This window comes from Larus michahellis, chromosome 15, assembly GCF_964199755.1.
Source record: "Larus michahellis chromosome 15, bLarMic1.1, whole genome shotgun sequence".
Taxonomy (NCBI): Eukaryota; Metazoa; Chordata; class Aves; order Charadriiformes; family Laridae; genus Larus; species Larus michahellis.
Window position 1 is genome coordinate 8,003,199 of NC_133910.1, and position 25,345 is coordinate 8,028,543.

Here is a 25,345-nt window from a genome sequence, read left to right on the forward strand (position 1 = left end):
CTGTTCCTCGCTGTGGCCCTGACCCTCACCTCACCCAGGCACTTGTCCCTGGGAGGCTGGAGGGGGATAGGCATCCCTGATGAAGCCAGTGATGCTCTTGGCGCAAAGCAAAGCATTGGGTTCTCCTGCCCTCATCAGCTGTTATTTTGGAGATTGGCCCCTCTCGTAACCGACTAGGGCCATTCCTCCCTTCCCTGGAACTTCCAAGGGCTTTTTTCAGACAACCTGGCCCTTCCTCCCAAAGGAGGTGCCTGGACAGCTTTACCTGGATATCTCCCACCTCTGCATGAGCCACACCGTATAAACTTCACTCCCTTCTCCCTACACTAAGGATGGGGGGAAGCATGCGCAAGAAGATTTCCAGGTATTGGGGTTTTTAATGGGAAAACATTGCATGGAGGAAGCGGAAAGTTGCCTGGGATTGAAAAATGGCCTCGGAGCTGTAGCAAATGGTGCAGGATCAGCCCTTTCTATCAACTTCACCACCACAGCCTGGAAGTATTTTGAACCTGAGCATTTCTCTGCGCAGTCTAAATATTAAGCATAGCTTGGCTAAGAGTTCACTTAAACCAGGGATGGACAAATATCTGAAGGTCATAAACACCCGTCTGAGTAATTATTTAGAGTGGTCTAAGGGATATAACTATGGATAATGGGATGAAAGGAGGAGAGGAAAATGCAGCATAGTTATCAGAAAATTCTCCCTGGTACCCTGCTTAGTGCTGCAGAGGGAAACACATAGGTCCTTGATAAACCTGGAGGGGTGATTTATGGATTGATACATGAAATGATGGCAAAGTCCCCAAGGAGAAGTGGTGAATGGCCCATCTCCTGAGACTCTGCAAGCTCAGCTTTGCAAATCTGGTAGACCGGGGGACACAGAGCACTGGGGCGGGAGAGGAGCTGTTTCACTGACGGATATTGTTGGCCGAGGACCAAACGAGAAGAAACTGCCCACAAATAAGTTTAGGCTGAAAACTGAGGAGCCGGTTTCTGGTGAAGGGAGGGATGAGGCTCCGGGCCAGCCCTGCTGGAACAGGTGAAAAGCTGGTGGCTCTGGAGACGGAGCAGGTTGTGCATGGGGCAGAGCCAGCTGTGTGACCTGGCTACTCGCAGGCAACGAGCACGGCAGCCTCCAGGCAGTCCTAAATTCCTGTATGATGTGCTCTGTGAGACCATGTCAGAGAATCACAGGGTTGGAAGGGACCTCTGGAGATCATCTAGTCCAACCCCCCTGCCAGAGCAGGGTCACCTACAGCAGGTTGCACAGGATGTTTGCATGTCCATCCTCATGTCTTCACTGTTAGGCTACTATTAATAATCAGAGCTCAGGGAGAGCAGCAATCTTCCTTGGCAAACATCTAGACATTCCCCAGTGCATCTGGAGAGCTTCTTCTAACTTTAGTGGTTGATGCATCTTGTAACACTAGGGCTTATGTCTGTATTTTGTGAAAACATACCTCAAAAAAATTGCTGGTATTGGTTTGAGGGATGGGCTGAGTTACTTTTGTGGTCCTTTCTACCTGGGCATCAGTTGTCTTGTCTGGCTGCATGGGTGAGGTGGGTACCAGGCACCGAGACGGACTCTTCTCATCTGATCTCCCTTTCTTCAAAAACTAACTGCAAGAAAAACTAAAACACGGTGCTGTTTTTAGAAAGTTCTTTGTGCAGCTGAGAGCGGTGTTTCCGGAGGATCCTCCCTCCCCCGGCATGTCCCACTCCTAACGTGGGATGTGAGATTTCTCTCCTTGGGCTTTCTCCTCCCTAGACGGAGAGTTGAAAGATGTCTTGAAAGGACACCGAGAGATCAAGGGCTGCGAGTGTGAGGAGCGAGGCCAGGGGCTGACATGGTCCTTTTTGGTGTCGTGTCCAGCTTATCTTCCCTCAAGTAGGTGCGAGCGATGGAGGGAGGGAGGCTGGGGCCGCTCATGGCCCTGTACCCCAGCCCGGATGGGAGGACAGGCAGCGTGGGACAGACAGACAGGAGGAGAGAGGGACTTTAGGGACTGTATTGTGAAGGTTTTGGTGAGCATCTGCAGCGTTGCCTTCCAGGGGCTCTCAATTCCTGGCTCCCCACTCCTGATGCTGGCAGGAGCTGGGCTCAGAGCATGACCACAGTGCAGCTTCCTCAACCTCCGTGTCCCAGCAGGGCATTAACCATCTCCTCCCGTGCCGGTCTGTGCCACTTTACTGCTTCCCGCTCCCCGGCAATATTTTACATCTCGCCCAGTAATGCTTGGTTTCCTTAATAGCGTCTCATGTGGGATTTTATCAAAGGCTTTAGGACAATCCCAATAAATTACATCTACTGATTTCCCTTTATCCATTGTTTTGTTGATTCCATCAGAAACCCTCTCCCAGAGTGGATGTGCAGGCTTTGCCTTTGAGAAGCCACCTCGTCTTGTTCCAGTTCTATCTTAGCCATTTCATGTTTCAATTAATTTTGAAAGATTGAATTATTGTTCTGGATAGCCCTTGGAAGGGACAATCCGAGGAGCAACGCTGGCTTGCCTCGTACCTAGGATCTGCACATAGCAATTGTATTTTCTGGTCCTGGGCATCAAGAGGGGATGCTTTTGGTGGGATGTTTGCAGAAGTGGTGCTCGTGTTGGGACATTGTCTCCACTTCCAGGACCTGGGAGTCTCCCAGCAGCAAAGGGATGTGTCGGAAATAATCCACAAAAAGCTCCAAAAAAGCCCAGCTTGCACAGAAGCCAGAGGTTTCTCATTCCCTGCGATGCTGGCTGAGCACTAACTCGCTCCGGCTTTGTCCTTGAAACCCAAAGAGTGGGAGTTTGCCGCCAGGCTGGCTGCGGCGGAACGGAGCTGGGAGGAGGCGGTGAAACTGGCTCGCCAAGGGTTAATAATTTCCATTGCAATTGTGTCATCTCTTTGGGGACCTCTCGCTCATTTTGCAAGCGGGCGCTGAAAGCTGAGGCGCGGGGGCTCGTTCTTATTCAGCTGCACGCAGCTTCAGAAGCACCGGACGGCCGCGCAGCTGGGCTCGGCCGCCTCGGCCTTGCAGATGGATGGAGAAAAAGGATTTGTGTGCCTGCGTGTGCTTGCGTGTGCTCGTGCGCGCGCGCGTGTGTGTGTGTGTGTCTGAAACCTAATTGTCTGCTGTCTAATCCGTCAGCCGGGGGGACAGCTTGCACAAGCCCCTTCCAGGCAGGCTGATAAATGCAGAGCTGCCAGGCCCCTCTGCGATGTAGTTTGGTTTAATTGGGATTGTTACGTGCACCGACTCTGCGCGCGAGGAAGCGATGCTGCGCACAGGGAAGCTCCTGAGGGACGGACCCCTGTGTCCACCCCAGTGAGGTCCAGCATCCTGGGAAATGGTGTTCGGCGAAGCGACGTGAGGGTAACCCAGTGCTGGACTGGGTGAGGTTAAGGGTGGCTCTGTGTTGTGTTAAACCCGTGGTGTTAACAGTGGCGCTGCGTGGTCCTGCTCTTATGGACTTTGTATCTTGGCGGGGTTCAGCATCCCCCAAGACTGGGGTGTGTGTACACCCAGCTGCTGGGATTTTGGGATCGCCCAGGGTGTGATGCAGAAGGGTTTGACAGCAGTGTGTTGGCTTGGAGACGCCGTCTGCCACCTTCAGTGCAGCATAAGGAGCTGTGCAGGGCTGTCCCTTGCCCCGGCTGTCCCCTGCCTGTCCCCCCCGATGAACAACACCAGTGCATCTCTCCAGCATCTCCCATCTCCAAGCAGCTCAGGGACTCCCCGAGCCACAGTGGCATTTTGTCTTTAATACCCCTCGATGGATTTCCCATGAATTTGTCTAGTTGATTTTTGTAAACACGTAAGCTTTAATCATCCCTGGAGAGCTCTGGCAAGGACTTCCACTGCTTAACCACGCGCCACGTGAGGAACCATCTCCTCTTGTTTCTTTTGAACCTGCTACCACTTAATGTTATTGAATATCTCCTAATTCTTTTATTGGGAGACGCAGTGAGCAATCAATCTCGGCTCACCTTCTTGAGGCCACAAATGTGCTTCTTTAGCTGCTTCTTTTCTAAGCTGAGATCTTCCTCCTTTGGACTCATTTTTTGATCATCCTAATATAGACCTTTTTCCAGCTCTGCTGGTGACGTCAGGACTCTGCATGTGGCGACATCTTCATCCGTTATGTAATTAAAGGTGATGTCACGATTACAGCAGATGGTCTTTGCATCAGCATTGGTTGCTTAGTGCGTGTTGATGTCAGGAGATCCTTCTGTCCTGCCCAGTCAGGAGAACTTCTCATAAAGCTGCTGATCTTCAACTTAGGGGTTTAATAATAATATTTAGCCTTTGAGTTTCCTGGCTGAAAGGGACAGGACAATTATTATTTACCAGGAATCACTTGCCGTGTTTTGCAAGATATTCCTGACTTAAAGGAGCAACATGTCCGTGACATTTCATCCCCCAGATGCAGTCACCTCCAGGCTGGCACCCACCAACTCTTCCATCATAAATGCACATCAGGTTTCAGGACAGGTGATTTGATGGAATCAACGTTTGCAGGAGAGGGATTATAGGATAGAAGCTTTGGCTACTTATGTGGCCATTACACATCTCCCTCATGGCTGGAAAATCAACTGTGTGGTGCTGCTTTATCCCAGACCCCGTTGGGCTCCCGGCAGCGCTGCAGGGTTTGGAAGCCGAGGGGCAGGAGCAGGGTGCCCTGGCCCAGGCTGGGGCATGGCCCTCCATGGTCTGGCACCTCTAGCCCGTTCACCCCACGCTCCCCGCCTGGGATGGTGGGAACCCCTGCCCGTGGCCACCCCCCGCCTGGCGTGTGCTTGGCCAGGACCATGGTGTACTGACCCTGGCCCATCACCCTGCCCTCCTGCTGCTCTCTGCTTCCCCATCCCTCCTCCTCCTCCCTCTCCCCCTTTGCCCTCTCTTTGCTTCTCTTTCTCTCCACACCTGCTCCTCTCCTTCCCTCCCCTTTTCTCCTTCCTCCTCCTCGCCTCGCCTCTCTCTCTATCCTCTTATCTCATCCCCCTTGTTTTTCTCCTCTCTGCCTGTCCAGCTGATTTACATGCACGCTGCGTTGAAGCAGCTCAGCTGGATCTAATGCCTCCTGCCGCGAGGAGCAGAGCCGTGTCCGGACTTGGTGCAGCACTTTGCTGGGCCGGGACAAGGAGGTGCTCTGTGCACCCCACCACCTTGGCCCACACTTTGGCCCCTTTCTGCACCACCTTTCACTCTTCATCCCCTCTCCTTCCCTTCTACATCCTTTATCCGATGCTGCTGCCCTCGCTGCTGTCTTCTCCATCTCTCCTGCCAGGTTCCTGACCCATGTGCCCGCACTGCCCAGGTCTCCTCCAGCCTCCTCCTGTGTGGGTGCAAGAGGATGGACCAAAATCCTGTAGCCAGCCCAAGAGCTGGGGGCTAGTTTGCTGTAACTGGTGCTGTTCCTGTGGCCTTGGCGCTGATGTTGACCTGAAAACCTGATGCTGAATATTCCCAGGTGGAGCCCGTGAGTTCCCCATGATTCTGCCTGGGTCCCAGGGCTGGCACAGGAGTCTGGGGTATCTCCTGCACCCTTGTGGCTCTCGCTGTGGAGCTGGGATCAAAGTGTCCACGTTATTCCCTGGCTCTAATCACTCCCATTTCCATTCTGCTGATTTGCATTTCCGTGAGAGGAAGATGCCCTGATTAATATCCCCTCAGAAGAGCTTTATTGCAATGGCTCCTGCCTCTCTAATTGGAAAGTGGTCTTAACCTTTCATGCAAGTGGCTGGGACGTTCCCTGCCTGCCAGAAACCCCGGGAAGGGTCTCGGTCATTCTGAATTTCAGGGGAGTTGGGAAGCTCGGAGACTCCGACTCCGCTTCCAACGGGGGCAGGAACCCCTCTGCCCGAAGAGGGCACTCCTGGGCATTGCACCCCTGGTGCCAGGGGATGGGGCCATTCCCAGCAGAGCAGGTTGTATGGATGGAATTTCAGGGGGAAATGTGTCGGGATAATCCAAAACCAGGGAGTGCCCAGCCAGCCCCGAGCCAACAGCTTGGAGCTTCCCAGCTCGCCCCCCTCTGCTAATTAAGGGCCCATCAAGGAGCGGTTTGTGCGGTGTCGATAGAGCTGCTCCTGTTTACCCTCCTGCAGCTGGGAGGCAGGATCCGACCCGGCAGCCGGGATCCTACAGATTTTGCTCCCCGGGGAGTCCCAGGCCCACCACTAACCCGCACTGGCAGCTTGAAAGCCTGCCTTGCACTTAGCTGCTTTCTGATCTTCAAAGGCTCTGAATGCCCAAGGAAATCGGACCTCGTGCCTTTTCTTCCCGTGCAGTCCCCAGATCTGAACTCTCAGGCAATTTATTATCCCCGGCACGTGCCGCTCCCGCCCCAGCCGTGCGTGGGGAGGGAGCATGGCTCTGCCGCTCCTCCTCAGGTACCAGCGCCGTGCCACCCCGGCCATGGTGCGAAGCTGCTGCTCCTCGCACGCTCCCGATGGCTCCCCACCCGGTGATGCTGAAGGCAGGGCCAGGGAGACGCGCCAGCGTAGCCACCCCCCGACTTAGTCCTGCAAAATCTTCCTGCTGGCTTCCCAGCAATGTGCCCGCCGGCTGAGGCTGGCAGCTGCCTGCTCCGGGCAGGTCCCTCGGTCCCCTGCCAGCGGCTTTTGCTGCTCCCTCCCTCCAGCCAGGGATCTCGGTGCCCGTGGCTGTGGAGCCTGTTTTGCCCGTGCCCCTCCTGAGCTGGTGATGTGGCAGCTTTATTAAGACCCCAACTTACCTCCCGAGTGCTTTTACCTCCCCTTCCCCAATCCCTCCCCTTCCGAGGTTACAGAAAAGATTTTCTTTTTTTTTTTTTAATTATTTTTTAATTTTGGTATTTAAGCTGGTTTAGTGGCTGCAGCAGCGAGTATTCCTGATAAACAGCCCGGGAGATCCAGAGAATAATCTCTCTGCTTGGTGACGGCAGAAGCGCCTATCGCAGCTGCTGGCAGCACGCAAAAAAAGCCGTCCTCATCTGCCGCCTGCTCTATCAGCCCAGGGAGGGGAGAAATTGCCTCCATCCTTAATCACAGAATTTGAAATCCCAGCTAGCCTGCATCTTTTATTCTTCAGGTTCGCCGGGTTTCGCCGTGTGGGCAGGGGGGGAAATAAACAGCTCTTGGATGGGAGCAGGAGTTGGAGAAGAGACCAGGTAGACATCAGGCAAGCAGCAGCTCCTCTCCCTTTGCCAGGTATCTCCTGGACTGGCCACCCCACGACACTTTCACGGCACCTCTTTCTTTATGGCGGTGGGTTAAGGCTGTATTTTTAATATGGAGTCACAACCCGCTGTTGGCACAGCCCTTTGTGTTCTCCAAAGGATTGTGTATCGCTGCTGTGGTTGGAGAGAGTATGGACATTGCAGACACGCTTGCTGGAGCCCCAGTGTCGGGGCAGTTCCCCGAGAGGTGTCAGGGAAATACAGTAAAAAGGGCGGATAAAAGGATAGAAAAACAGGGAAAAGCCAGAGAAGCTTCGTTCTTGCCTCAAATAAACACCCTTGAGAAAGATGCTCATACTTGTCCCTGTGTTATAGACCAGGTCAAGTAAAGGAACTGGGTTTGTGGCATAGGAATGGCCCAGATTTATATTCATTGTCCAGAGAGGATGAAACGCTGGTGCTGGACTGCAAGATACTGCAGCCAAAGCAGGTAGCACCTGTAATGAACCTGTGTCCAGAGGACGTGTGATGCTGAAGCCATAATATCTGTCGAGGGGTAGCTCTGGGGTGCAGGGCAGGGCTGGACATACCCGATAACCTCACAGCGCGTGGTATTTTGCAGTATGTGGATGAAAGGTGCCTCTGCTCCGTGCTCAGCGCTGCTGAACGACAGTGTGGCACCTGTGCACGTGGGCTGTCACTGCTGACAGTCTGCTCAACCCAACGGTGGAAGCGCAGTCGCCCGCCATGCTAGAGACTGGTGTCGGAGTCGCTGGAGATTGCCTTTAATGAGACAGGTAAAGCAAAATGAAAAGCAAAATAAGATGCGGGGCTGTGGGAGCTGTCTTGAACGCGGCGCTGTGACTTTCTTGGGGGGGAAGCTGAGATTGCAAACGGCGGCAGAGGCACTGGAGAGGTGACCGCAGATGGCCATCTCGCATGGACTTGCACCAGAGAGCCGTTGAGGCTTTTCCAGTGCCCTTTGCGCATATCCTATTCCTCCACATACCACTGTGGTTTATGAAGCAGACCCCATGTCGCACATTAGCTCTCAAAGTGCATGAAAAACTACTCTTGATGGTGCCAATACCATCCCCTCCCTGCTCCCCTGTCCTCTCCCCCAATCTCCAGTGCCTGGGGTGGGTTTTGAAAGCCCTGGAGTTGCAGGGGGCAACTTCCCAACTGCATCCCATGGATGCTGACGGAAATTGCAGGGCTGCTGTGGTCCGGGGCTGCCTGGGACATTGGCAGTCCATCCCAAACTTTCCACTGAGCTCAGAGCATCTGAGCTATTTCTGTAAAAATCCCGCGCTGGGTCAGGAGGCAGGAAAGGGGCTTTTGCTCCAGCCAGGTCTGTCCTTGAGCAGAGAGTGTTTAACACAAACCCCCTCCTGTTTCTGAGTAAAAAACATTCAGGCGTTGACTATCAACGTGAGCAGCATTGCTCAGGCAAATGGTGTTTACACCCCGAAGCCTTCAGACTTTCTAGATTTCACCTGCTTCTCTGCAGAAACCCCTTGAGAAAATGTTACCGAACAAGGCAATACTTGGGTGGATAAATTGCCTGGAACAAATGAGCTGGAATTCGTGCGATCCCATTCTTCACGTAAGAAAGATGTCACTCCTTAAGCAATTCCTGGGGAAAGTGCCCACCCTGGGGAGCATCACCCCTGGCTGCCCGTGTTGGCCATCCCCTGCTTTGGACCGAGCTGCCGAGTTTCCACACACTGCAGCGCTTTTTGCCATCCCTTCCTGGGAATTGTGGGGGGAAATCATGAACAGCAGCAAGGCAAGTTTTTCTCCTTTTTTTTTTTTCTTTTTTTTTTTTTCTTTCTTTCTTTCCAGCCCTGGGCTGGAGGGAAAGGGGATTTGGGGAGTGCTTTAAGATCGGCTGCTGAACCGGGGTGTCGAAAGGGAGGTTTGGTGCTGTATTTTGCTGGTGCTGTGGGAGCCAATCCTGCTGCCAAAGGCGTTTTGGGACACATACCCTCCAGTCGTCATTGCTCGTCCCTCTCGTGGCGTAGTTATTTCTGCCTCAACTTTCCAGCAAGCTGCCTCCAACGCTTCCCAGTCTAAAACCACGCTGGTTTAGAAAGCCAGTTTCATCCCCTCTTCCATGTCTCATTTGCATATATTTGCATAGCACACAGGTTTCTGGGAGGGGAGGAGGCGCTGGAGAGGCACATCCTTTATTCCTTTTTTTTTTTTTTTTTCCCCCCTCTTTTCCCCTTTCAGAAGAATTGTATTTATTTATTTAAACCCAGCAGTGTTTCTCCGAGGGGCTCGTTCCTCCCAGGTCCCACCAGTGACTCAGTGGTGGACAGAGGGGTCAGGCTGGTACCCCCAGGCCCCATCCTGGCGCATTTCCTTGTCCCTCGGCCCCGTTTCCAAAAGCCCCCCCCAGATCCATGCCCACCACAGAGCCACCACGCATCCAAAGGTCCCCAGCCTCCTGCTGCGGAGCACAGGTCCCCACCAGTGCCGGTCCAGCATCTTTCTGAATTGGAGCCTGGTGGATTTTGAGGGAGGTGATGGGCTAGGGGGAATTGGCTTCTCGGGTTCTGTATTTTTCCAGTTTCCCAGCCAAATTGGAAATGCAAACAACCCATCTTCCCCTCCAAAATCCGGGCAGGCGGAGCTCATGGTTTTTTGGCAGCGAATCTTCCCTTCCAGGGGTGCTCTCAATGTAACACGCTTCTGGGACCAAATGCAAGCCAGGGGCAAACTTACTGGAATTGCCACTCACTATAGTCAGCCCCATGGGGCTGGTCACCCGCCTTCCCACGGCATCTCCTCCAGTGGGCTCTGCTGCTGCCCGGCTTGCACAGGGGGTAAAGGCTTCCTCACCCCAGCTCCCGCCTTGCAAAAGGGAAAGAAAACTCCCATTTTCCCCAGGGTTTGCTGGGTTTTCCCTCTCCTGTCTGGTCCCTCTCTAGGTTTGGTGGCCTCCTTGGTGCTCCTGAAGGGCTGGTCCCTTGGGATTTGCCACTTCGCTTGGGGAACAGCAAACCCTTTCCCTTAGGATGGGTTTCATCAACTCCAGCAATGGCCCTTCCCATCCTGAGAGGGGAGCCTCTCATTTCATTTCCCTTCTGCCATAGCCCCCATCACCTTGGGCTGCTGGGGAGGTGGGCAGCTGCGGTAGCACGTGTTCATGGGGAAGTGGTGACCCCCAAACTGCTCCGTCCCCATCCCTGTGGGCAGCCACTGGTGTGAACTTCCAGGAACCAGGCAATTGAGCTGATGCATCTCAGTGTCTTGATTCCCATTAGCTGGTGGACCTGGAGAGATTTGAGACTGGGTGTGGGGTTTGCCTTACAGGCCATCATTTCTGATCTTCCTTTGAGTTGCGTGAACCCCTCTAGGGACCTTCCACACATGCCCTGTGCTGGGCAAATTCAAGGTGTGGTTTTAGCAGAAATCAAACCGATGCATTCCCCCAGCCTTGTGTTCACTCCTTTCCATGTAAGCTGTGTTTCTTCCCGGGTCCTTGCAGAGCGTAGGCTGATTGTGTTGCATCGTGGGAGGGTTACCTGGCAAGGTGCTCAGTGCCTGCATCCCTGGTGATGCTCAGGGGAAGCGCTGCCTAAGGGCTGGCAAGCCGCCATGGAGTCATCCTGAACCAATCGGTTGCAGTTGTCTATCCCTCCTGGGCAGTAACACAGCTGGGGTAGAGCTGATAGTACTTGTCATAAAGAAATTTAAACAAGTGGGTCCAACCAGCTCCTCTGCATGGTCCTCTGTCCTCCCTGGCCTTGGGCACGTCCCTTCATGTCTCTGCTAAGTATCCTTTGCTGTAAGAAGGATGAGATCTAGGTACCTCCTTGCTGGCCTCCTGAGGTGGAAGGGCAAATCAGCAGGAGAGTATCAAGTCTGGTGTTGGTCTGTCCCCATCGGGGCTGTGCAGACGCTGGGCTCCTTTCAGCTGGATTTCTTCCTCCCCCAGGGCAAGATGAGGAGGAGAGACCAGCCCACGTGCATGGATGGGGACAGCAGGACAGGGAAGGTGACAGCAGCCAGCGGCACATGGGACGAGGGGAGGTAAGGTGTGCATTTCCTGGAGTGGTGATGTGCCAGGTGTCGGGATGTTGGGATGGAAGAGGACCAGCCCCAGGTACATGGGACCGCCTGGAACATCTCACACACTGCCAACTCCCATTTGGAGTGAACGTGGTTCCTGGTATGGCAACGTGCGGAGGCAAGCTGCTGAGCTGCTGACTGTGCTGAGAGCTGGCTCTGGCCCAGCCAGAGGGAGAGGTGGCCGGCCATGGCCAGTGCGGCATGGAGCATGGCATGGCATGGGGCACAGCATGGCTCTGCCCGACGAAGGCTCTGCAATCCCCGTGCGCTGCGGCGGCACCCGGGCAGGGCAGGGCTAACAACGCAGCGAGGCTTTGCAGATCCCCATGCTGGAGACCATCTCCTTTAAGACCTGGATTCAGGTTATCAAAACCCGGAGCATGGGTGAGGGCCATGGAGCCCCCCAGCCCGGGTGGGGATGGGGAGGGGGCTCCGGTGCAGGACACAGCCCGCTCTTTGCTCCCGTGCCCTCTCGCTGGCGAAGCTTTCCAAGCCGCCCGGCTCAGAGGCTGTTTGTCTTCAGCTTGACCGTTCCTCCGCCTCCCCCGCCTGTCTCCTCCGCTTCCTCATTCTCGGTGTCGGGTTGAGCAAGAGCAGAGCGGAGCCTCCTCGGGATCAGGGTGAGGCCGGGGGGGCCTGCAGTTCCAAGTTCCTTTTTTATTTTTTTTTTCCCCCTCTCTGTTTTTTTTTTTTCTCCTTCTTCGCTTTGCACACAAAGACAGGCTATGATGAAACTCCAGCTCCGTTTTGCTCGCAGCATTCATGCACAGCACATGCTGGAAATAATTGTCCTTGGTGGAGCTCTGCAAGCTGCAGAGCGATTTAACTGAAAAGAGGTGGAAAGGAGTTTTATTGCTGTGTTTCAGACTCACAGCGGCCCCAGCTTCATCTACAAGGTGGATCGGAGGCCAGAGTGAGCTTGGGCTGGATCTACAAGCCCTGTGGCCGTGGCCACGTAGAGCCAAGCCTGAGTTAACGTCTCTTGCCGTTCAGCAGCACTTATTACATTGGGCTTGACGTGGCTTTGATCTGCTCAAGCTCAAGCAGAGCAAGCCGTGGCTGCCTGCAGTGCCCCGTGTAGCGTAGGCACGGCTACGGGCTCGATGCGAACCCTCCTGTTGGTTTCTCCAAGTTTGGGAAGATGCTGCAGTGGGAATTTCTGTAGGTGCCAAGTCGTGCTGATAAGGGAAGTATGTTGGGTGCGCGCAGAGTATTCCTTGCAACCTGGCCTCTCCTTTATGTGCCTTAAATAAATCGCAGATGATTTAGCGAGCCTTGCTTTACATTTTCTAGCTGTACAAAGCAGCTGGGGAAGGCCTGCTAGGAGTGTCCTGTCCCCTGCGTTATTTTGATGGGCAGAGGGAAGCATGGTAAGCTGAAAGAGGTGCGTTGGCTACAGGATCTTTTGGAGGTGTTTGGAGCAAGGACTTTGTCTGAGCTGCCTTTGGGAAAGGGCCCGTCTTTGGTGCAGAAAGACGGGGCAAGGACGGATCAGGCAAGACCACCATAATACCTCTTTGAATGAGATCTTTTTTTCTTACCCAACGTGAACTCCCCATCCTGAACTCCAGCATGTGTCAGCTGGAGTTGCATGGGGGGAATGCGTGCTCAGCACCGCTCAGGATATAGCTGGTTCTTCTTTGGTGTGCTCCTTAGTCATACCAAGTCCTCCTTCTCCTCCTCCTCCAATTCAAACAACAGTACTGTAGTTTGTCAGGCTCTGTTGTGGAGTATCTGTCCACAGAAATATTTTGTTTTCTTCAAGCTCCCTTTTCTTTCCAAATGGCCAGCCCATTCTTCTGTGAATCTCCATAGATTTCTGCTCTTGGTCACCAGGGATCTCCATTATTGTCCATCTCAGATGACTTAGTACTTTGCGGTTGGTCAAGGTCAGATGTGACTGTTTTCTGATCCAATTGGTAAAAAACCCACATCCTTTTGCATGAAAACTGGGAACTGGAGGCAGAACCACCCACCCCTTGGTGAAGACCTGCTTGCCACTGCTTTTTTGGTTTCACCAGCTTCTGTTTTCTAAGTGCCAACTGGTGTGAGGAGCAATGGGCAACCTCTAAAGTGTTTTCTCCTACCAAGTCAGTAAGATGTGATCTCACATGTGCTCCTCACAGCTGGGCAGAAAGAGACTTCTGCATTATTTACTGAGTTTTGGAGCTGGAACCAGACCTGACCCTAGTCTAGCTCGGCTGAAGGTAGTAGAGGTGGGAATGAAGCCCTCCCAGTAAGACCATCAGAGCTACTGGAGCTGGGCTCAGGTTTCTTCCCCGGGTGGTTCTCATGGCTCAGCAGGGTCCGGCTGTGCTCCCCCTCGGTGTAATGCTGACATGGGATTTTTTAGCTCACCTCAGCCCTGGTGTAGCTTCCCCAAGCACTACCCACCGGTGAGGTCTCGTGCTCGGGATCCTTGGAGCCAGGCTAACCTGGGGCTGGCCAGCCCCTCGCAGGCGTTTGGTGGTGAGGCAGAGCCAAATTCTTGACTTCTGGCCCTTCGGCGGTGGCCGGGGTTGGCGTGGGGTGGGGAGGAGGAGGAAGAGGAGGGCTGTGGTGTCAGCACCGTTTGGAGTCCCCCCACCCCCTCGCCCATGGAAACGGTCCCAGCGAGGCACTTTGCCCACTGGCAGCCAGCTTTGCCCCCCATCCATCCTTTCTCAAGCACAGAGCTGGGAGAGGGGGGGACACCCATTCAACACTCGCTTTCCTCTCCCCCTCCCACCACCCACATCCCCTCTTTATCCCCCCCAAAATCTTACATTGCCTAAAAAAAACCCCACATTCTCCCTGGCTCTGCTTTTTCTTGCTAACCTCCGCTTGCTTTGCCTCTCCTCCCCTCCCTCCCTCTCTCTGGGGGGAAAAAAGGTCATTGCGCAAATGATTAGTCAGAGCTCAGTTGCTGTAGCAACCGGCTGCTGGAACTGGGACAGGCGTGCAGCGAGGACAACGGAGAGGTCGAGCATCAGCCAGGGCTGGGGGAGCCCAGCCTTTGTATTTGCTTTCAAGAGCCGGGGAGCCGGGCGGTGCGGAGCCCCCAGCTCCACACCACGCACAGGGCCGCTTCACCGGCAGCCCCCAACCGCTTGGCTGCGGTTTATTAAATTGTCGGTATCTCGATGCCACCATGGAGTCAGTACGGCTTCGGCATCTCTTGGCGTGGCGGCACCGTCCTTCACCGGCGGTGCCCTCTTCACCAATGAAGAGGCTTCTGCCCTCGGCCGAGCGGCCGTGGAGTTGGGGCACATCGTGGTTTCCTCCCCGTGGCTGCGACGGAGCTGGGGGAACGCATGCCGCTGGGGTTCAGGGCTCCTTGTCCTCTTGCAACATCCCACACGTGAAATATGAAGCCAAGTTCCTCCTGATCCTGCACGAGGAACCAGGCATTAACTGTGTCCTGCCCGTTTCCAGTTCCAGAGCGCTGCAGTCCCTCTGCCTTCATCCCCAGAGCAGCTTCACAGAGATGTTTCCAAATCCTCCTTCTTTGCTCCCTGCCCTAAACTCAAGGACAACAGCTCGGCACGCAACATCCATGGGCTGCTTGTACTTGGAGACCAGGGCAAAGGCTCTTCTGGGGATGGTCAGGCTACATGCACCGTGGTTTTCACCACCATGGTCATGGTCTTCAAGTGGTTTTGTTGCTGAGGCTGCTGGATGCGGGCTGAGCATGGGGCTATGTAGGCTCAGCTGCCCCAGCCAAGTCCCAGCCTAGAAGATGTGGTTGAAATGGGCCATCAGGATAGCCAGCAGTGCCGCGGTCAGGGACCCCTCCAGTCATCTGTTGGCTGGTGGGACCCCGTGCTGGGCTGCAAAACTGGGGAAAGTGGAGGCGGGGCCCTATTTCAGCCTTTGCCCTGGGCAGTGCTGGTTCTGCAGTACCTCAGCTCTCCCTTTCAGCCCCCAAAGTGCTGCTGCGCAGGCCCTTCAGGGGACCTTCATGTCCTTCTGGTGTGACCGGGGACCCGTCCTCATCACCAGCTCCCAGGTCTGGAGCAGATAGTGGTCCTACATTGGTGTGGGGTGGGAGAGTCCTGCTGCTTGACCGCCTCTGTCTCCACTGTTCCCCTTGCACACCAGTCCTTCGGGGCCTGAAGACCACTTTACCTGCCAGTGGGCACTGCCTTGGTCTTTGAGTAAGCTGCTCCTTGCTTTTGGTGTTTGAGCAGTGACTTGGGGTCATGCTTCCTTCTGGGGCACATGTGGAGAGGGAATGGGGTGAGGTTATAGAGGGCTTTGAGACCCCAAAGAAAAGCGAGGGAGGAGGAACGCATTGAAGCAGTTGGAAGCTGGTACAAGCGCTGCTGGGGAGGGGATGTAAGACCCCCGGTTGGGGAGAGCTGGGTGGGCTCTGAGCAGGATTTTGGGGATGTCTTTGGTCTCTTGCTTAAGGTTGAGCTCTGTGCATCCATCTAGGAAGCTGTGGGTTGGCGTCCTCAAGCCTAGGAAATTATTTTAGTCTGAGTTTGTGGGAACAGCAGGAAAGGGCTATTTATGCAGAAAATGGCTTCCAATAAACATGCTTCCTTTGGGAGCGCAGAGAAATTGCTGAGATGTGCTGGAAGTCTTTTCACTTTCCTGGGACCGTCCTTGATTGCCAAGAGCGAGCCAGCCACATGCCATGGCCACGCCGGCACTCAGCGATGTTGGCAGCCCGGCTCCAAAAACCCCTTTCCCCAGCTCTCCATCACCCCACGGGTGGAGAGGGGCTTTCAAGGGTGCCGCTCGCTCTGCGTTGCCCACTGATGCTCCTCTTGGTCCTAAGAGAGGTCCTCCAAACCTCTTGAGATTTCCCTTGGCTGCCAGCATTTCCTTCTTTCCTTCTTTCCTTTTTGTGAAGCCGTGTGATTGCAGAGCGCTGGCAGGGGGTTTCCTGGTTAAGGGTTTCTTACCTCACGGTTCCAGAGACGCGCTTAGCAGAGTGACGTCAGAGTGGCCTACAGGCTCAAAAACCAACAGGGAAATAAAAGCAAGCCAACTACTCTCCTTTCTTTCTTTTTTTTTTTTTTTTTTTTTGTCCTTGCAAATCTCATTATTTTAAAGGCTGTTCCCTGATTTTTCCAGGGTCTGGAAATCTTTAGGAGCTCTGAATGCTCTGGGTTAGCCGTGCTGTTTCGGTGTAATTTTTAGTTGTATTTTCCTTTGGAGGTGGTGAGTAAAACCTGCAGATTCAGTCCAGCTGACTAACGTTTCAGGTTATCGAAAATGGCAAAAGAAAGGAAGAGTGAATGAATGTAAGACCTCCAGGAGAGGGATGAAAACCCCTGTGACTCAGTTGAAGACTGTCTTTTTGAGTCCGAAAACACAAAATGGTGCCTGTTCCCTGCTGCCCCTTGCAATGGGCTGGGAGACAGTCGCCATCCAGAGTTGGGTTTCGGTTACAGGCAGCCAAGCCCACAAGCCATGTTGGACTCCCATTGTGGACTATTTTCTTCTACATCTCTTGTCTCTCAGCTCCCTCCCTGCTCCTAAAGGACCTTCAAGGTCCAGGATGAGAGGTGGTTGCGCTGGTGTTTGAAGGCATCAACCCTGTCCTGAGCATCTGTGAGCTAAGAGAAGGGTGGAGCGTGCCTTGAAGGTTTTTTCCCCCTACAGTTGATATCCAATAGAGACTTCAAGCCATGAGTGCTGTCTGTGATGGTTTGGGAGCACATCCATGACTGTGTGAGAGCTTACTCCTTGGAAAGGATGTAGGAGGGGAGAGCCTGGGGACAGCCTCGTCCCTCCCGGGGCAGTGGCAGAGGCGATGCAGTCCGAGAGGATGGGGAAGCTTTTAAGCCACTTGGCAAAACAAGTGCTCGAGGTCTCACCCATAGCTGTTCGCTGGGAACCACCAGGAGAGCAGGATGGGACCGTTTGTGATCCCTGGCTGCAGAGCACCCCCAGAGCAGGATGGGATGTGATCCGGGGCTGGCCGAGCCTCTGCTGAAAGGAGCACAGGGCAGGGGGGCACAGGGAGAAGGCGCGCAGCCTTTCCCTCAGCTCTCTCATCTCAGTAAGCTTGTGCTCCTCCAAAGAAATGTACTTGTGAGCATTTGTCAGTGATTGCCATCGAAACAGGCAAAAATCTATAGCCTGGGGTCAGGCCCCTCTTCCAGGCTCTCATGTCATGAGGTTCCCCCCACCCCCTCCCTAAAACTGCAGGGAGCAGCCCCTGCGCGCAGAGTCTCGTCTCGCTGACACGGCTTGGCTGTAGCCCGTGTCTGGGAGGTCGCCGGCAGACGTCGGCTGTCGGTGGCAGAGAGCTGGAGTGCTGTCCTGGGGACACGATGGGTCCAGGCAGCTCGAAGTGACCCCATCACCATGGCTGCCCTGATGGGTGAGTCCCCTGTGCCACCGGCGCTGCCAGCCCGGGCTCTGCCGTGGTGGGGTGGACAATGCTCCTCGCTGGGGTCCATTGAGGGAAATCCTCCACGGAGTTAATGCGTGCTCTCCTTTCAGTCGCCTTTTGTTAAGGGGTTTGGCCCTGTGCCACATGGGGAGCGCGGGCAGGCAGCGCTGGAGGCCGGCGGGGACGTTTTTGTTCAACATTGTGGCTCCTGGGTGGAAAGGAGGGTTAGCCGAAACGGGGCATGTGTGAGCATGGCGGTCACTCCGCCTGGGGAGGAGCCCAGCTGCTCTCCTTGGCATGTAATTCCCTGGGGCTTTGTGGGAGCACGAGGAAGCTGCTCGCTCCCAAACCCCGCTGGGGGTTTTGCACGTGCTGCGGCAGATTGCTGCTCCCCGTGTCAGCCCAGTGGGTGCTGGGGTGTCCCATCTGTGATGGTAGGGAGAGATTTGCCCCCGCACGAGACGGGGGTTCCCTTCCTTGGGACGTTGGGTGGCCAACATGAGTCGGCTCCTCTGCCCAGCCCAGCCCAGGTCCAGGTCCTGGTCCTGCTCAGCTTTGGTTAAGCCCAGCACTGTGAGCAGATCGCCACGGATTTGGCCATCACCATCTGCTGGAAACACCCCCCATTTTGCCCAGCCTTTGTTTCCTCCCGGCTCCTCATTACTTTTCGTGGCTTTTCCCCCTCTTACTCTTGTGCTGCTCGAGGCTGTTGGTGCAAGCTCAGCTTCTGGGCTCCTGCTTGTTCAGCTGAACGTTTATCTGTGCAAGCCGGGTTAATTTTGTGTGCTCCCCGGCACAAATGGTCCCCAATGGCGAGGCTCGGCCCTGGCTCGACTCTGTAACAACAGTGGGGAACAGCACGTCCACGTGAACCCAAGCCCCAGAATGGCACAGGGCAGTGACGCAGCAAAGGTGAAATATCAAAGGGAGACGGGAAGTGCATGGCAGGAGCAGGGGAAACGGAGGAGAGAATAGCCGGAGCTGAGCTCAGCGGGGCGGGGAGCCCCGCCGCACGCATGGAAGGGAAATGGGAAAAGGATACAGCTGGGACCGGCCGCGGCACACGCGTGGTCTGCCCCAACCGCGTTGCTGCTTCTCGTTTCTCCCCCCAGGATGGGCTGGGGGAGTGGGCAGGGTGAGGGCTCGCCCCCAGCAGAGCGGGGCTGCCTGAGGTGCCCATCGGGGATTGCAGCGAATGCACCCAGCGGGGCAGCTCGGGAGCTCGGCCAGGAGCCACCGAGCAGCCGCGTGTGGCCAAGGATGCTCTCGGGCGTCCACATCCCCTTGTGCCAGGAGCTGGCTGCAAGGAAGCGGCTCTGATCTGGCGATCATCAGCTCCGACTCGCTGCAGATCCACGGCCGACCCGGCTCCCCGAGTTTGTTTAAAGGTGGCATGGGGCAGATCGTGTCCTTCCAACCCTCCCCGGCACATAGCGAGAGCCGGCGGTGTCACCACGATCAGGGCCGCCTGTTGAGAAGCGGCACAAGCCGTCCCAGGGTAGCTGCTGTCCCTTCAAGCACTCTCAGCTGTGCCCAGGGACGCCTGACTTTTTTTTTTTTTTTTTATTTTGCATGTGGAGTTTTATTTTTAGCTGGAAAAAACCCAGCCTTTAAAAAACAAACACACACAAAGTTTTCGTGAAAAATTCTCAACATAATGGGATTTTTCTCTTCCTTGCAAAACTGCCTGTGACATTTCTAAATGAAAGGTTCCTCCTGGCCTTCTGCTTTTCCCCCTCAATCTTCAGTGAAATTTCTCCCTTCTCTATGCCGCCCTGTTTTCCTCCCCAAGATATGCTCTTTCAGGAGGAGGAACAACAAATACAAGGACTTTTTTTTCTGGAATGTTGTTTTTCAAAATCAAACCAAAAGAAAACGTAGTAGAAAATTTACAAAAGCATCCCTTTTGAACGCATTAAAATGAAAAGGGATTAATAATTTCGGTTATTTCCCCTTCTTCCAACTAGTTCTCATCTGTCCTTAGCTTTTGGTGTGGGAGAACTGGGACAGTAAATGGCAGAGAGCAACTCCTACTCTTTCTTTATTCAAGGGAAAGATTTTTTCCATCCCAGTTGAAGTCTTACTTTGGGACTGGAGAGGAGCTCGTGAAGCTCTTGGCACCCAAAAGCCAACATCTGGAGGGGCTTATGCTCCTGACCTTCTCTCTCCAGTGGAGGGAGGTTCAGAAGTCATGGGGGTTCTGTGGGGTCCGTGGGGCTGTGGGAGGGCTGGGGTGGACCCAGGGGTAGGTCAGGGTGGATGTGAGGACTTGGGAGGGGCACAGCAGAAGCCTCAGGTCCTGGGGTCTGTTCCTGGCTCTCCAGAAATGCTTCCCAGGTGACCTTGGGGAAGCCACTTGGGGAAGCCTTGGGGAAGTCCCTCTTCACCTTTGTTTCCCTACCTGGTAAAGAGGAGGGCTCACTCTTTGCACCCATGGCCTTAGGTAGTAGTTAATACCTTTTGATAAGTCTGAGTTGCCACAGGGATTTGGTCAGCCACCACTAACTCGGTTGGAGCAGAGGCTGATATGTTTTCTTCCAGGTTAGAAAGACGTTGGTTGCTTTTCAAGAGTGGTTTCTTGGAGTTGAAGGCACCAGAAGTAGGGACGCTTCTGTCCTTAGACACCACAGCTCTCTGCACCCTCTTGGCACCCAGATTCTTCCAAACCAGCAGCCACATTTCAGAAGTTTATCCTCCATGGTGCATCTGAGGATCTCGCCTGACCCAGACCAGGAGCTTTCACACCACTCGGCTGGGGACGTGGCACCATGGGGCAGAGCTCTTGGCCCTGAGAAGAAAACAGGCGGAGGTCGCACCTTCCACTGCGAAAGTCTGGGCTTGGTGGGCCTGATTCAGCCACCCAAATTAAAGTTGTTTCCCAGAGATCCCAACGGAGCGGATGACGCTGCTGTGCCTCAGGTACCCGACCCATCGGCTGGGAGGGGACCCATTGGGGGACGTCTGGGGAAGGGGCTGGTGCTCGTGCGTGCATCTGGTGGGAGCCGCTGCCCCTCTCTCTTCCCAAATCGCAGGGGAAATATCAGGGCTCATAGGAGCGGCTGCCTGCAGCCGAGGTGGGAGCCTCACAGCCCCCAGCCATGCGAAGTAAGAGCAGGGAAGGGGAGCAAAGCAAACACGCTTTGTCCAGGCTATTTATTTTGTGCTGGGGTAAGGGATTTTTTTTTTTTTGTTTGTTTCAGATATGCGATGAGCGTGTTACTCAGCCATGACTCGAGAACTTGTGAGCAATAAAGTCATCCCAAAGTCTGCCAAAAAAAATCTTCTTAGCACACCCACCTCATCACACGTTCCCACTGTAGCTACTTTAGTGCGATCTGCTGCTGAAAGGCGGCTACCTCGCGGGGAGGCTGCGGTAGCCATCTGGGAGCTTGCGGCAATGGCCCATGGATGAACCCATGCCTATCGGTGTCGCCTGCTTGGTGACTGGGACCTTTTGCCAGCGGCATCACAAAGATGGTGGGCTCCAAAATCCAAGAGAAAACAGAGCTGGAAGGGGCTGTGTAGTCTGGTGTGGGCTTCCTCCTGAAGCCTGGGTCAGATCTTGGGTTTGGCATGTTGGGTTTCACTTTTTGGGATCAAGACCTGACCTGAGGCCTCCATGAGGTGGAGAGCTGTGGATAGCTTCCCCCTCCTGCCCTGCGCCGACACAGCTCCATCAGGGCTGGCTGGATGTGGGGTGACCTGGGGCTCCAGAGCCCTGCACCAGCCACCGCTGGCGTGTCCTCCAGGCTGTGGGGAGAGGTGCGATGGAGGCATGCCCCACTGAACAGGGAGAGCACTGTTGGAAGTGCCGGAGAAAGTGCATATTGATGCCAAAATTCACTTTATTGGGGACTGACCAGTTCCCTGGGCAAGGAGGCAGAGTGCTGGGTCCCCACATACAAGACCCCTCGCCCTGGGGAGGCCGCTCTGCGTGTGGGCTGGTGCAGCCCCCGCTTGGGCGCCGGGTCCGATGCCTCCGGGACTGGGATGCTCCTGGAGCTGAGTATCGGGACTGGCTGTCGGGGGAAGCCTTGCTCAGTTGAAGGCAGGAAGGATTGAGGTAAAAAACAACCCCAGCTCAGCGGGGTGAGATGCAAGGGATGGTGTTGGAGACACCCATCAACCTGCTGGCGGGGGGGAGCCAGGGACACCAAGGAGGTGGGTCCGGGCAGAAGCCCCTCGCCTGAATTGCCGGGGTAAAAACCGCCTCCGCCAAGGCCTCCTCTCCCCACCCCTTCCCTGCGCCGGGGCTCTAAATAATTGATAACGCTGATAAATAATAGATCTTGTATTTGCTCCTTCGCTTTTTCTCTGCCGGGGCGTGTGTGCTGGCAGGCTGGCAGTGCTGCATGAGGGTTATGGGGATGGGGAGCGCGCCGAGGCGCGCGCGAGCATGCCTGTGTCGGGCCGGGGTAGAGAGCTCTGCAGCGGGGAGAGCATTCCGGGGAGATAAAGGGCTGGTTTGATGTGTGTTCATGTGGCGGGGCTGTTTTGCCTTGCATGCCTTTCTCTTTTGCTTTATTTTTTTCCTGGAGTGAAGCCTGGCGCCAGCAGTCTGGAACCAGCCTGACAAGCTTTTGAGTTATGGAAAGGGGGAGGAAGGGGGGAGGAGAGAGAGAAAGAGGGAGCGAGAGAGGCAGGGAGGAGGAGGGCGAAGGCAGAGGGAGGCAGCTGGGATGTGGATTATTAGGGGAGAACAAGAATACACACAAGAGGCTGGTGGGGTGAGGGCTGGGGGCTACCGGGGACGGTGGGGAGGGGACGGAGCCGGCTTCTAGCAAACCTTTCAAAGGGGATTTTTTTTTTTTTTTTTTTTTTTTTTTGCATGGTGGGGAGAGGGGGGAATTGAGTCATTTTGGGCATGAAACGCAAACCTCGCCGCGTCAAGGAACAAGGAAGTTTTTTAAAGCGCCAATTAAAGGGCTTGGAGAGGTCCGGGGCTTTTAAACAGCCTTGGGAAGGGGGGGTCCTGGCCGGCGTTCAGGCTGCCGTCCCATCAGGACATTCCTTTCTGCTGAACGCTGCTGCTCCCGGCCCTCTCCTCCTCCTTTTCCAAGCTGCCGTCGAATCCTTTCCAACTCCCGCATCCGAACCCGGAGAACTTTGCTCCGTTTCATCTCGCGCCGCTTGCCTCCCACCGGCCCCGGGCTGCGCTCGGCGCTTTGATCACGAGCTGCTTGCACAGAGACACCCCCCCTGGACCCCCGCGCTTCGCACGCCCAGCACCGGGAGCCAGCAGCCCCTCCAGGGGCTGGCATTGCCAAAAATTTCCCCCTCCCTTGTTGATGGAGACCCCCATCTGCCATCACCTCCCTGCTCGGGGAAGGCAGCTGCTTCAGCAAATTGGTAGTTCTGATGCTGGGGGGAGGAGGGCTCGTTGCTCGGTGATGAGGGGGTGTCCCCCCCCAAAATGGGAGAAGGTTAACGTGCCCCGTGGTGGGGTGTGAGGGGTTGGGTTGGGCAGTGTGTTTGGAAAGGTCCCGTTGGGGACCCCATGCCTGGAAAAGCCACGTGGCGCCCACGAGGGCTGCTCCTGTGCTGCTCTGGAGGGGTTTGTGGCACCGGCAGCAGCGTGGCCGGAGTCCCGAGCAAACCTACCGGAGCAGGGGTATCGCAGGCAGGGGCTGGAGTAGCTCCATGGCACGTTTTTCCCCCCCTCGATGCCCCCTTGTCGCCTCCCACAGATGCCCAGCAGCAAGAAGCAAAGGAGCAAACGCAACCTCAACCTTGCTGCTTCAGCCCATCGTGCCAGCCTTTTGGAGCAGGGAGCTCCGTGCCCAGGCTCCGGGGGGAAATCCAGAGCGCTGGCAAAGGGACCGGGATTTGGAGCCGCTTTGCGGGGGCTTTGTTTGGTTTGGTTTCAGCACAGCCTATTTAACTGCAACGATTGGCGAAGACTGGGGAGAAAGGAGCTCTTTGTTAAAGGCTGAACGGCCCCAGGTCTTTAAGTCAGCCTGTGCAGAGAGCTCTGAGAAGTTGAGATAGCCCAGGGATGGGCGGATTTTGGGATGGGCAGATTTCACGTCCCTCGTACCTCATGAGGGTTAGCGCACCCAGCTCCCAAAGAAAAGCCAAGCAGAAGCCCTGCGAAGCACCACCACCATCTGCCAAGTCTTTGTCTTCGCAGAGGAGGTGGAAGGGGGAACACCCAGTTTTCTGAAATCTCCATTACAGGTTGCCTATGAGCTGCAGCTCTTCAGAAATACTTCTTTCTCTGGGTTTCCTGGAAGCAAAATGTTGCCCTCCGCTGTTTGCAGCGTAGCTGGAACAGAGAGCTCTCTGCGTCCGAGCCTGGCCGGTGCTTCACTCCAGTGTCACACCCCTGGCGGTGGCCAGGGCCAGGTGGGTTGCAGAGGGACAACTCCTACCCAGCCCATAGGTGCTGCAAAGACCTGCAAGAGGTCTGCTGGTCCTCAGTTAGCCACCACTAATGAACTCCTCCTGCTCTCGGGGTGACCTGCTCCCACCCCATCACCTCAACGCAGGGCTGAGACGTGGTGGCTGGCCATTGGGTCGGGTTTGGACTGAGGTGGGTCCGCTGAAGACCAACCCCCTCGCACGTCGTGTTTCACAAAATAACAACACCAAGCAGCTCAGTTGTGCATCCTTGGTCCAAATTCCTCATTTTCTCCCTTTTCCTCTGTTTCTCCTTGGCAACTCTTTGCGCTCTTTCTGGTAACTATAGAGCGAGGCTGGCAAACTTGTCCCCTAGCTCCTCCCTGCTGGAGATGCAACACAGATGGATCCATAACACCAATTGATGTTTATAAACCTCCAACATCTAGATGTTTGGGGTCTTAAACTAGTAAATGGAGGGAGCAATTACTCTTTTCTGTAGAAATGGAAACTGAGGCACTGGCTACAAATTTGGCTGAAGTCAGATTTTAGGGCCAGGTAACGTGGTTGCGCTGGGAAACCTTTGGTGCATTGGCTCCCTTGGCATCTCTGGTTCTGGAGATGCTGCCAAGAGGGAGGGGACCCTTCTCCCCTTCTTCTTGCCCAGAAGGGAGCCCCGTGGCCTGTCCCCGACCCATCACCTCCCCACTTGCATGAGAGGCAGCAGGCGGAAATAAAACACAATTCGGGGCTGGCGGAGCCAGGGAAGAGCGAGATAAGTCTTGGTGGGGAGACCAGCCTCACCTTTCATATTCTAATGCCTTGCCTTTGCCTGATTTGTGAGCTCTCGGGAGTCCTGCTGGGAATTCGCTCGAACGGAGGCACACGCCGCCGTCCCTCGGTAAATTACACAGAGATATAATGAAGGAGGAGAAATCAGTTACTCTGTGACTGCGGCTCCCCAGGGGACCTTAATTCAAATATTTGTGGAGCTGAGCAAGTGGGGCGTTGGGGAGCCGCCGAGTTGGAGTGTCTCTCGACAGGTTGCTCGCAGGTGGTTGGTGACGGGGAGGCAGTGCTCTGAGCTGCAGGATCCGTCCCAAAAGGGGCTTCGGGCTCCTGACGGTGCTATGGATGTTGTTAGCCAAGAGAGGGAAGGTGAGGCCGTGGTCCAGCTGTGGCTGCCTGGAAAATGGAGGCGGACTCCCACCTGCAACTGGTGGCTGTTGGGATGGGGCAGCCTTGTGTGCTCCTTTGCCAACGGCTTTGAGCAGCGTGGGGCAATGGGGGCATCTGCCCACAGTTCACAGCCAGGCTCTGCATTGCTGCAGTGTCATCCCTTGGGGAGGGACAGGGACCTGGGAGGGGATAGCCTGGCCCTCCTGTGGTTTCCTCCAGTGAGGGAGGAGCAGGGTTTGCAAAGCCAGGCGAGCTCTCTGCAGCCCAC

General features: G+C 55.1%; 1 protein-coding gene across 9 annotated transcripts in view; it reads left to right on the plus strand.

Moving 5' to 3' along the window:
* The window catches only part of LOC141751445 (uncharacterized), a 111,758-nt gene that overhangs the window by 77,833 nt on the left and 8,580 nt on the right, over positions 1 to 25,345 (plus strand). For 6 of the 9 annotated variants that reach the window (XM_074608206.1, XM_074608201.1, XM_074608202.1 and 3 more), the window contains 3 exons: positions 11,095 to 11,189; positions 20,101 to 20,478; positions 23,737 to 23,904. In XM_074608206.1, the coding sequence (XP_074464307.1) occupies positions 11,095 to 11,189; positions 20,101 to 20,478; positions 23,737 to 23,904 (641 nt within the window). Of the gene's footprint in view, positions 1 to 11,094; positions 11,190 to 20,100; positions 20,479 to 20,759; positions 21,037 to 23,736; positions 23,905 to 25,345 lie in introns of those variants that run through there. The other 3 variants (XM_074608209.1, XM_074608208.1, XM_074608210.1) reach the window with 3 other exon arrangements.